The 12,227-nt window shown below is 41.2% G+C and overlaps 1 protein-coding gene across 1 annotated transcript in view; it reads right to left on the bottom strand.

Moving 5' to 3' along the window:
- Window positions 1–382: 382 nt before the first annotated feature.
- Window positions 383–12,227, bottom strand: part of RSU1 (Ras suppressor protein 1) — a 203,154-nt gene continuing 191,309 nt past the window's right edge. The window contains exon 9 of the mRNA XM_045008255.1: window positions 383–905. Coding sequence (XP_044864190.1) covers window positions 803–905 — 103 coding nt within the window. The 3' untranslated portion in view covers window positions 383–802. The remainder of the gene's footprint in view (window positions 906–12,227) is intronic.

Here is a 12,227-nt window from a genome sequence, read left to right on the forward strand (position 1 = left end):
AGAGAAAACTCCAAAAAATGTATTTTAAACTAACAACTGGCAGAAATAACAATTTCTTCAAATGAGAACATTTTCTTCCAAATATAGTGTTTGGCAGTTGGCAGCCCTTCATAGAGATAATGTTTTTTTGTCTCCCCTCTCCTCCAATTTAAAAACAATCTTCAAGGGGAAAAAGTGTGACACACCGATATGAAAAAAAAGTGAAACTGATAAAAATATATCACTTCTTAGTCAGAAGGCTTTACATTTTAACTAACTTGTACCACAGACAAAATGCCATAGTACAACTAAAAATGAAAATAAGTAACAGGAAACTAGGTTATGTATATTCCCCAAGAACATTACCTTATTTTTTTAAATTCTACTGAAGAATGCAACACAATACAAATAAAGATTTTATTAAAATCACTTGTAATATTATATGACGTATAACTAATTTTATGTACTTGTGCAGGAAAACTTACAATAAAGCATAACAGTACATGTGATATATGTGAACAGAAAATATTTCATATTGTTTTTCATATACATATAAATATAAAAGTTAAAAATGGTGACAGTGATATACTAATTGGTTACATGGTTTTATTAGTAATTAGGCGAATGTATAATATTGTATTCCTTAAGCAAGGTCTTAAAAGCAGTGCATTTATTTGGCAGATTGCTGTTGATTGAAGAGAGTCTTTGCTTTCTTATAAAATGAGTAACAGCATTTCTTCAGTAAACATTTAGAAATATTTTAGGCACATGCAGGAAAAAAAAAAGAAAAAAAGCCTTAAAAACGCTGGCACATGCCAGTGACTTATTTGTTCTTTGCTGCCAGAGGTTTACGACTGATCTTCTTTGACTTATCATTATTCTTCTTTGGAGGTTCGGGGTTTGCCTGCATGTGTCTGCCATACAGACTGCAAAGAAATGAGACAAAAACATTTGTGATACCATCATAACATATGGACTTTCAACCAACTGCACATTACACAATGCATTTAGCTACTGAAGCTCAAGAAAGCAGAGGGTCATTAGTTTATTTTATCTGTATATGCTTGAAATTCATATTAGACTTTAAGCTGCAGTACATAGTATTAGTTTTCTTTGACTCATCAGGAAGTTAACTCTAGGAAAAATGGAGTTTAAAAACTGTAAAGGCGAAAATCAGTTTTGCCTTCAGAAAATGGCAACCTTTATATAGCACAGTTATGGAATAAAGGCTCAGAGTATGTGTATTTAAGTCAACAATGACAAAAATTGGGTTGAACTGGAGAGATAGAGTACCCATTTACAGCACAGTGAGCATCACGCCTAACCAGAAAACCCAAGGGCTCGATAATGTGACAGAGAGGAATGGTGTCAGAGTCTTCTCTGTCTGTTCACACATGATTGATAGTAGTGGGATAGCTACCAACACATCAATGCCACATTAATAAGTACCACTGATTAAATGTTGACAAAGTATCCAACAATTACGATGGCTAGCATTCACAGCAAAGCTAAACAGACTAAATGGCTGAGAAGATTTAACTAAATATCAGATAATTAACGGATAATTTATGAATAATCCTGATTAAACTACATTGAAAGCCTACTCAAAATAAATACAGCTCAAATTTAACTTCCCTTATTGATACAAACTGCTTTTTAGAGACATTTTCAGAGGGGATGTCAGTGTGTCTAGAGGGGAAAGTATCCTGAGCTTTGCTTTCTCTAAGGCTTGGTCACATTACAGAGTTAGGTTGACATAAGGCAGCTTATATCGACCTAAATATGTCAGTATCTACACGACAGCCTCGCTCCTGCTGATGTAAGTGCCCTACTACACTGACATAACTCCACCTCCACGAGAGGCGTAGGGCTTATGTTGGTGTAGTTATGGTCATGCAACCTCTGTGTAGATACTGCGTTCCTTACATTGGCAGTTGGTGTCATTCTTGTCAATTTCATGTCTGCACTGGAGCCATGAAATTGACAAGAAAGTCAGCTCCTGGCTCCCCACCTGGACTGCTGCTGGGTCTCTGCTCCCAGCCGGACTGCCACCTAGGCTCCCGACTTGGGCTGCCACCCGGATTCCCTGCTGGGAGCCCTGCTGTCCCCATACCCCCAGGATTCCGCTTCCCGCCAGGAGCACGGCAGCTGACCGGACTTCGGGTGCGGCTTTCTGGGGGTGGGAAGGTGAGAAGTCCAGGGGGACAGTTGGACTTCCAACTGTGGGGGGCTGAGCCCTGGCGCTAAGCTCCCCCCACCCCACTGCCCCTCTTCAGTTGGTGGAAGTGCTCCTTGTGAGGATGCGCATTACCGACAGAAGGAGGGTAGTAAGCACATCAGCCACCTCAGTAATTAAGTCTGTAGTTTAGACACGTCCCATTTTAGTTGTACAAACACATGGAATGATGACACTACTGAAATCCCTCTGAAAGGTGTCCCCTAATAATACCTCAGTATCACTCTGCTGTCTCAGTGACTATCCCATGCTATCAGATTGCCAACCAAGTTTGACACTAACTTTTTGAAATTAATGTGTTCCTTAACTCAAAGTTACCTTCAGTGACATTTCCCATGAACAGAATGAATGGCATTACGGTAAGCGATAGGGTCACATATTCCCAGAGTGAAGCTAAGAACATCCTAATGCATGATGCTCACTGGTAATGTTAGAGAGTTTCAGCTGGCCTGACCAGTAAAATGTACCCCCAGTTCATTAATGTCATACACTGTATCTGACACGTAGCATGGAAGGTATCACTGGAAAACTAACACCACACTGATCATTAATATGCTTGCGTGGTGTATGCATGGTAAATGCCTGAGGGATCATAAAAATATGAAGAAAATGTGGAACTGAACTGCATTTACTAGACTAGTCTGCGGAGTGAGTAAACCGGTTTCTCCCAGTCAAAGGACAGGCTGACACCTCCAGCTAGGTGTTATCAGAGTCAATTCGCAATCACATGTCAAACAGCAGTTCATTTGCATTTCAGCAAACACCACTGGGGGAAATAAAGCAGCACGGAATTTCTTTTACCAGCAGTCTCCATGTCTTACTTCCTCACAGCTTGAATTAACTTCACTTTGGGGCTTGCCTTCAGAAGCATCCATTTCAAAGGGTCACTGGACCATAAAAGAGAGGGGCAAAGAATCCCAAGTTGTTTTTCACCTAAGACGACAAAGGAACTGAGCACGTTGGACTTTGTGGGAGCTTCTGACCAGAGGGTGGCCAGCTTCTTGCTGGAAGGTAGTATGGCAAAAATCTTACCTTGAAGCAAGACTGTAGTTCTGTTAAGTCTTGGTCTCTAGAAAGTGATATTCACTTTTATTTGCTTGTACCCATTTCTAATTTTATCCTTCATACTTGAACTCACTTAAAATCCTCTCTCCTTTTGTTAAGAAACTTGTTTTACTTCTAATCTAAACCTATCCCGTGCTGTGTTTGATTTGAAGTTTGAATGGAAGGAGATACTCTTGTCAGAAGACACTCCAAGATAAAAATGAAAGAGCTGGCTCTTTTGTGGCTACATGCAACTGACTATTTGAAGCACCATTAGCAACAATTTTATGATGTTGAAAAGTTACCAGCTGATAAATGGAAATACATGCTCAAATCTGCGAACACATATACTATGTTTTACTATACACTATGTTTATAGCTATATACTATGTTTTACTATTTAAGCTTGATTTCTGATGCTAAAGAAATATTAACATGACCTTGGAGTGGAATATGAACATTTTTCATATATTACTTTTAATCCTGTTTATTATAGTAGTGTCTAAGGACTAATCAAGAAAGGGGCCCGACTGTGCTGGGTGCTGTACAAACCCAAGGAGCATACAATCTGAATAATGAGAAACTCAACACTGGGCCCTCGCAGGGATGAATTTAAACAGAATCCCTGGATCTGAGCCCCCCAAACAACCAGAAAGTCTTTTTCTCACCATAGGCACTAAGAAGCAGGAGGAGATACAGGGCTCTAGGAGCATCACTGCACAGCTTGCTCTTCACCCTATCCTGCCCTCACAGCTTCTTCCATCAACTGACATTGGCTCAACAACAACATGCAAAAGGAATGAATGGGTACACCTCAACCTAACAATACATTTGGGACACAATTCTGCCTTCTCTTATACTAAGGAAACTCCACTGAAGTCAGTGAAGATAGAACTGGGCCCCAGATGTTCATAATTTTCAGTGGGTTTAAGGAATACCACCAGAAGTCACTCATGGCTCCCCACTCAAAGCTACTGAACTGGGCTATTCAGAGGGCCTACCTATATGGATTAAAAGAAAATTAAACTCCATTTGGTTAGAATGGATCTGGGCTCCATTTAATCAATCCATGAAGTGATTTGTGGTACCTATTATAATGATACTGTGAGCACCTGGGGGTTTGGAATGTTGAGTTTAATGGTGCCCACTATCTATGGGAATTGATCAGTAATCTGGTACACAGCTTTATATCTGGTAATCTGTAACATCATATGTTTACATGGATGTTCTATTTCTATGAGGAATTCTACATCCAAATCTCTGTCAACAAGCTAAAACTAAAGCATGAAATCTGGATTGCAAATACACACTTCAGGCATCTGTGATTACCCCATGCAACAACTGTTATATACACCGCTACCTCGATATAACGCGACCCGATATAACACGAACTCGGATATAACGCGGTAAAGCAGTGCTCCGGGGGGCGGGGCTGTGCACTCCGGTGGATCAAAGCAAGTTCAATATAACGCGGTTTCACCTATAACGTGGTAAAAATTTTTGGCTCCCGAGGACAGCGTTATATTGAGGTAGAGGTGTAATAATTATAATAAACGTTTTAAAAATCTCTGGTGAACACAACTGTTTCCTCATATACAAATATCACAAAACCCCACTGCATCTCCTATCTGCCCCACTGGAAGTAACAAATAAGAGTACTGTAGCTGCTACAGCAAAACTAACAATATCATGTGAGAAAGATGCTCATTAAACTTCATCATTCTGTCCTCTTTAATGATGCCTTTACTTAATAAAAATTCCCTAAGCAGTTGCAAGGATATTAGGCGAGGTCTTTGGTTATGTATCAGGGGTCTAAGCTGTCACTAGCAAGCATGCAGTTCAGGAGGTGCATTCCCAAGAGGAAAGAATGAATACAGCTTTCTTGTAATAAATTCAGAGAGAATCAATAACTGCAGCTTGCTACATTACTTAAGCATTTAAGAAAGTAGGTGATCCTTCTAAATTAAGCTACAAATTGCTAAATGTTGCAATTTACAGCATTAACTAACAGGCATGAATTGAAAGGCACTAACAGGCATGTAATGTGAAAACACTGAATCTTAACATCTGTAACTTTCAAAAATAATTACTGTTTAAAATTCACAAAGTTGGAAAATATTGTAATTTTTTTAAAATCACTATCAAAATAATTTCCCCCATGCCCTTTCTAGTCTACGTTACCTACCTCAATAACTAAAAAGCTACATCTAAAGGCAGAGAAGGGAACAATGAACAAGCACAATCATAGTCACAATGTATTAAACATGCAGAGGAAATATCTAAATAGTTTGAGACCAGTCTCAGTTGATTTCAGAGTAAGGGTCAGAGTCTGACTTGGACTCCCCTCCCCCCCAACAATATATGTAGATCTGTGTTCACTGCAGATTGTTTTTTTTAAAGGCTAAAAACATGACAACATCTTAAGGTAAAAGATTTGGGGCCCTGAGCATTTCCAAAGAGATTTCAAAATACAGCCATGGGAAAATGCATTGCTTTGTCACTGTGTGGCGAAGGCATAACTATAGGGGTTTTTTATGTAGCGTGCTATGAACATGCACAGTTACACACAATCCTGGATGAAATACGATCATCAGGTACCATACCATAAAAGGTGAGAAAAACATGAAAGATTCAAAATGCTGCTGCTTGCTGTAAATACACTGCTAGCTACTCTAGCTTGTATGCAATTATTATTATTAATACCTTAGATACTGTAGCTAAATATTTACTTCAAAAGAACACACACACACACCCCAACATTTCTCTCCCCCAGCCCCCAAACAGGTTTTAGCCCTGCCTGTCACTGTTTCAGTATCTCCATGCTGCAAATGGGACTGGCGTTTCCCTTTGTAGGAGCTGCGACATTGCCAATGCTTCCTCCAGGTAGCCCTTGTACTGGGAAGGAGACAAATCCAGGGAATGCAGTTCACCTTTGCAGTGTGTGAAAAATGGAATTTTTAACTACTTCGTTAATTTACCAATAACTGTTATGTTTGTTAATTAGGTGACTGTTAAATTAACAATAAACAAACCAACAAGTAATATGAAAATCTGGTTTCCTCACACATTCCAAAGTGAACTGCATTTCCTGTGTTCTAAGTAGGGCAGTTCAAATAATTAAAAATGATTCACTTATTCAATTAATTTAGCTTCACCCCCATGTTTGCAAATGCTCTGAGAACAGATGGCAGAATTGTCAGATGTATTCATTATTTGAAATTATTTGTGAATTTCTTCAGCAAATAATTCTTGGTATGCAGCTTGTTAAAGAACAGTTCACTGCGCATATTCAAAGCGCAGGCTGTGCTGGTTAAACAAGTCTTGTGGTGGTGTTTCTGCTTTCAGATTGGTTGGCTAATATCACTAAGCAACAATGAAGTGCTGCCAACATTATAACAAAGGGCTCCCACAAAAATGTTCCATCTCAGTCAGATACACATGATGTTTCCTGGATAAAATAATTTTCCCACCAAAACATGTCCATCAATTCCATACTCTTCCCTTCTCCAAATCCATCAGTCTTTCCACTCCATCACTCTTTCCCATTTCCCAACACCTTATGGTAGCTGCTCCATGTGGCTCCCTCTCCTGGCGGCTGTACTTCACCGCAGCACCAGTGATGGCAGGCAGGTATCCTGCCACCTCAACTGGTAGTGGTAGTAGCAGATGCATTGTCCTGCACCTTCTGGCAGTGGCTTGGTTGTCAAGTAAGGAACAGGATATTGCCTGTAGTGAGGAGCTGTCAAACCATGGCTCTATATGCGATTTAGAGTAAACATGGGCAACTGCTGTAGCTCTTGGAAGTGTCAGATCAATGTCCTTCCTCAAGGCTCAGTTCTTGCACCGACACTGGTCAACGTGCACATCACTGACCTGCCAGCTACACTCTCCCACAAGTTTATCTATGCTGACATCTGCTGCAGCTACCTAGCTCAGTCCTTTTCAAGACTGACTAGGTCTTGAATGATGATATGAAACTCATGGCAGACTCCTGTAGTTGATGGTGCCCACAGCTGAGCTTTTCCAAGAAGATTTCTAGTGCATTTCATCTGCATAATGCAAGCCACGAATTTAAAGTTTTCCTCAACAGCCAACGCCTGCAGTATGCTCTAAACCCCTTTACTGCAATGTGACATTGGATAGGTCATTAATATACTGAGGGAAGATGGCAGCCAAAGTCAGCACTTGAAACAATGTGCTCAGAAAATTGACTGGTTCAATCTGGGGTGGAGCGCCTGGATACTCAGAACATCAGTCCATGCTATTCAACAGCAGAGTACTGTGCTCTTGTCTGTCGTCGCTCATCTTACATGAGGCTGGTCACTGTAGAGCTTAACAAAGCTATGAGTATTGTTACTGGGGCTTTACAGGCAACTCTGTTGCCATGGCTACCACTACTTAGTAACTTAGCACGACCTGTATTCGCCGTGAGAAGGCCTCTGTCATGCTGCTGGCTAACAGCCATGAGAACAGCGATTTGCTTTTGTATGCAGGCCCCTTCAAGCACCTGCCAGCTCACCTGTCTTCTAGATGTCCTTTATGGTCATTTATACCCCCACAGGACATGACAGTGGAATCTGCTTGGTGCAATGAGTGGTCAGCGACTACAGTTGTTAATCACTTTCTTGTCACTAACTCAACCATCTGTCCACCAGGATTTGATTTGCAAGTCACCTGTGGTCATCCCTGTACCGGTTTCGAACAGGACAGACAACTGTGCAGCCAATCTCTTTAAATGGTCAACTTCAGTCTACATCGCACATCCTTGACAAGTGCCCACTTGGCTTATTTTGACGGTGGGCTCTCCAGTTGGCTTATGACGAGGCCATCACATGGCTGGGCACATTACACACACCCTGATTATGGGTTCTATTAAATGATGGGTCTCATTTGGGTTTTGAGGTGGGCAAGATTCCTCTGACTCTAAACTACAAACAAAAGTGAAACCGACTAGCCTATTTACACAGTCCAGGCTAAACCAAAAGGCACAAAGTAAATAGAAAAGTAAACTAGGTTTCTAAAATATTAATTTTTAATAATACATTTTAAGGTCAGACGGGACCATTGTGATCCTCTAGTCTGACCTCCTGCTAACTCAGAACATTGGACTTTCCTGAATTAATTTCTGCCTCAAATTCAATAGCTGAGGTTGAACTACAGCATATATTTTAGAAAATGAGCCAAACTGGATCTAAAATTTTCCAGTGATGGAGAATCCACCATAACTGTCAGTAAGTTAATAAGGCGTCATTAGTAAGATAGGTAAGGAAACTTTTACTGGCTTGTGATGTTTAATCTGACTGTGATTTTAAGTAAATTGGATACAGCAGCTTCGGGAAAGATTGATTTTATCCATAGTTCCTCGGGATGATCTGTGTTAATGAATGTTAAACGTTTTTGTTAAAGAATTCCAAGAGGATGCTTTGCAATTCTTTTATAATAAAAAAGCCATCTTTTAATACCCTCTGAGCATAACACCTTTTTGAATTCTGTACCTTAGATAGGCACCTTGATAGAGGAGCACTGTTGGAAGCTTATAAAAAATCCCTTTAAAGAAAAAGAAACATACCAACAGTTGCAAGAATGACTAGTGATTTTGTGTGTTAAAGAGGCCTGATTTGCAGCTGATGGGTGCTCAGCACACCCTGACATTTTCTGAAACTGCTGAGCACCCATCTTTTAAAAATCAGGCCTCTTTAAGGTGTATTGGGTTGGGCACCCAAAAATTGAGTCACTTGAAAATCTTGGCTAGTGCATACAGCAAAATAGAAGCATGAAGGGGATCTCTATAAAACAATCAAATGAAGAAGCAGAATGCACTTATAACTTAAAAAATGCTCCTCTTCCTGTTCTGTGAGCAGAAACCTAAATTAAGATTTCATTTAGAAAGTCTGAGACACTGACAAGATGTCCCCCAACAAATCCAGAATAGTCAAAAGGATGCCAGAAGGGGTTGTGGGCAGAGGGTCATCTTTCTCCACGTAAGGTAGCCTGACCCAAACTAGCTCAATTTTGAACAAGGAAGAATCATAATTAGAAAATATTACTCATTTAGGCCCTAGGTTTGCAAATGGATCCACAATGGTGGCCCTCATTGCTCATGCCGAGTCCCATTCAGTATCCCATTCTGGCACAAGGGACTGCTTATGCAATCCTGATTACTGGGCCCAAGATCTTAGATCTTTCTCAAAGCACAGAATATTTGTACAGGAAATTTTGTATCGATCCTTTAGACATATGTAACAATGGGTTGGACAGAGACATTGCTCCTATCTCCAAGTAAGGAGTGGCAGGTGACTGCAGTAGCCCAATAATTGTGACATTCAGAATCATAACTCACTCCCTCGTTCGCCCCATGCTTCATGACAGAAGCAATCTGCTAGTGGCCAACACCAGGGTACTTCTCAATCTGTGACAGTTCACATCTGCTGGCCAGCCACCATCCTGCTCTGCACAGGGAGAAGAGGGAGTAGAGGCCGTGTGAAGCCTGCTCTGCCATCCATGTATAAGCTGGTGAAACAGGCTGCCCATGCAGTGGAGTAAGGGAACACCTTACATCTCATTCTGTCTCTGCATGGGGCAAGTGACAGTCTCCCAATCTGTGAATATCTTACTATGGGTACATATCATTTATGTCTTCCACCCCTTCCATCTCTCACTCTCTTCCCTAGTAGAATGCTGGCATTCATTTTAGAATATTCAAGTAATGGAGAAACTCAATGAGGTTTTTCTCTAAGCCCTTATTCCTGAGAATATCTATTGACATCAGTGGGAATCTTAAAAGATGCCCCCTCTTCTTTCTTCCCCCGCTTTCACAGCTTAAAATGTATTTTTCCATCCACATGTTTCATCAGGAGAAGGGTTTAGGCACCGGATACAGGTTTAACCCCCAAACTCTACAGGCCCCAAGGGGCTGAGATGTCCTCCTGGACAAGTGGTATCCTCCAATCTGATGAATGAGAATGGGTGGAGCCCAGGGGTCAGCCATTCTAGCAAGAGGCAGTGCAGGCTGTGGAGCAAAATGGATCTATGGGAAACAGTGCTTGTGACCACTCTAGTGTGTGTGTGTTTTGTTTACTCAAAGTGATCTGTAGCATCACACCTGTCTCTTGTGTGTGCCTTAGTGTATGAGCATGCAGTAGATAAAGCTGCACACTGCACTGTTACACTGATTTATGGGGTTGGGACTATAGTCTGGGCCACTGACTTGAGATCAGAAACACCTGCCTGCTCTCAAACTAACCCTGGACAAACAGTGAGCAAAAATACATAAAACATATTCAGACCTTCCTTGTCTTAGTAAAAAACAGTCTTCTTTAATCCCTCCCTTACATTAATGCTGTTGTTCACGTTAAGCTCTTTCAATTTAAAACCAATAATTATATGTTGTTTTTTCTTAAATGTTTCAGCAACTGATTTCGAGGTTCTTCATACAGTTTTTCGTAAAAATAGCTCAGTACTAACTGAGTGGTTTTCTTTAAGTTATTCTATGGATAGCAGTTATGCATTTCTTTCCCTCTAACTACCATGAGTTTACTGATAAAAAGAAGAGAATAGGGATATTCTAATATATGAACACGATTTTTTACAAAAAATAAAATCTCCTGGAATTAACCTGTGGTAGCGATACTATATGCTGGGGCTGGTGGATCTCATTGCTTGTAGAAGAGGGAAAACTCACAATCCTCTGGGTGTTGGGACAGCTATGCTACTGAAAGAAAAGAAACTTTGGGTAACAAAGTTGCCATAGTTGCTCCTATGCAATCTCTCTTCTACCCACTTCTGGGGCATGGTTTGGATTCTATTACTTCTGAGTGATCCCTAGCACCTTTTCTTCACTAAGGAGTATGCAAGGAAACAAAATGAAGCAGAAAAGGAAGAGTGCAGCCATGCTGCTAGGCCAAGACTATAACAGGGTTCAAAACAGAACTAGATACGTTCATGGAGGATAGGTCCCTCAATGGCTATTGGCCAGGATGGGCAGGGATGGTGTCCCTAGCCTCTCTTTGCCAGAAGCTGGGAATGGGCGACAGGAGATGGATCACTACTTGATTACCTGTTCTGTTCATTCCCTCTGGGGCACCTGGCATTGGCCACTGTCAGAAGACAGGATGCTGGGCTAGATTAACCTTTGGTCTGACCCAGTATGCCCATTCTTATGTAGAAGGTAGTGGCACCACTGATTCATGTGTTTGGAATGAATAGCTGTATGCAAGAAAAGGCCAGGGTTGTGCAGGTTTATATAGGCTTCCTAGAAGACATACTGGTTTTACTGGCCATGAGCCCCATCTCTGCTGAGCTGCTTCAAACTGCTCCCCCCTGGGGAACGTGTGTCTAACGCTATAAGTGCTTCTATCAGGACCATCTAACCACAGTTAAGGGGTTCCATGTTAGTAGGTGGAATTAAGGATCCCACTTTCCCTGTGACTTTGGTAGCAGAGGTGAATGCTTCATAGATTCATAGAGTTTAAGGTCAGAAGGGACTAAGATCATCTACTCTGATCCCATGTATGTCACAGGACAATAAATTTCACCCAGTTGCCCCTGATTAAGCCCAACAACTTGTGTCTAGCTAAAGCTCGTCTTTCAGAAAGGCACCCATTTTTCTCCCCCCACACTCCAGTTCAATGGGAGATGGAAGAATGGGGAAATTGGAGGGTTTCCCTTTTGGATTGATTTTTTTCCATGTAAAAATGGACTTCTGTTGTGTGTCTCATGAAATCCTTTCTTCAGGTTCCCAGCAGTGACCCTTTAACTCCATGCCATTGGTCCAAAACAGCCCAACTGCATTGATCTCCAGGACACATGGCAAAACCCATCTTTGTGAGCAGGTGCTTGGGGAGAGTGAGGCAGATTAGTGTGTTTGTTTGCTTTTAGGGTTTATGGGCTATGTGGGGGCAGAGCACTGGTGAGAGGTGTTTACTAACTGGGTGCTGCATGCAGGATAGAATTTACTGCTGTTTTTTAA

This window comes from Mauremys mutica, chromosome 2 (assembly GCF_020497125.1).
Source record: "Mauremys mutica isolate MM-2020 ecotype Southern chromosome 2, ASM2049712v1, whole genome shotgun sequence".
Taxonomy (NCBI): Eukaryota; Metazoa; Chordata; order Testudines; family Geoemydidae; genus Mauremys; species Mauremys mutica.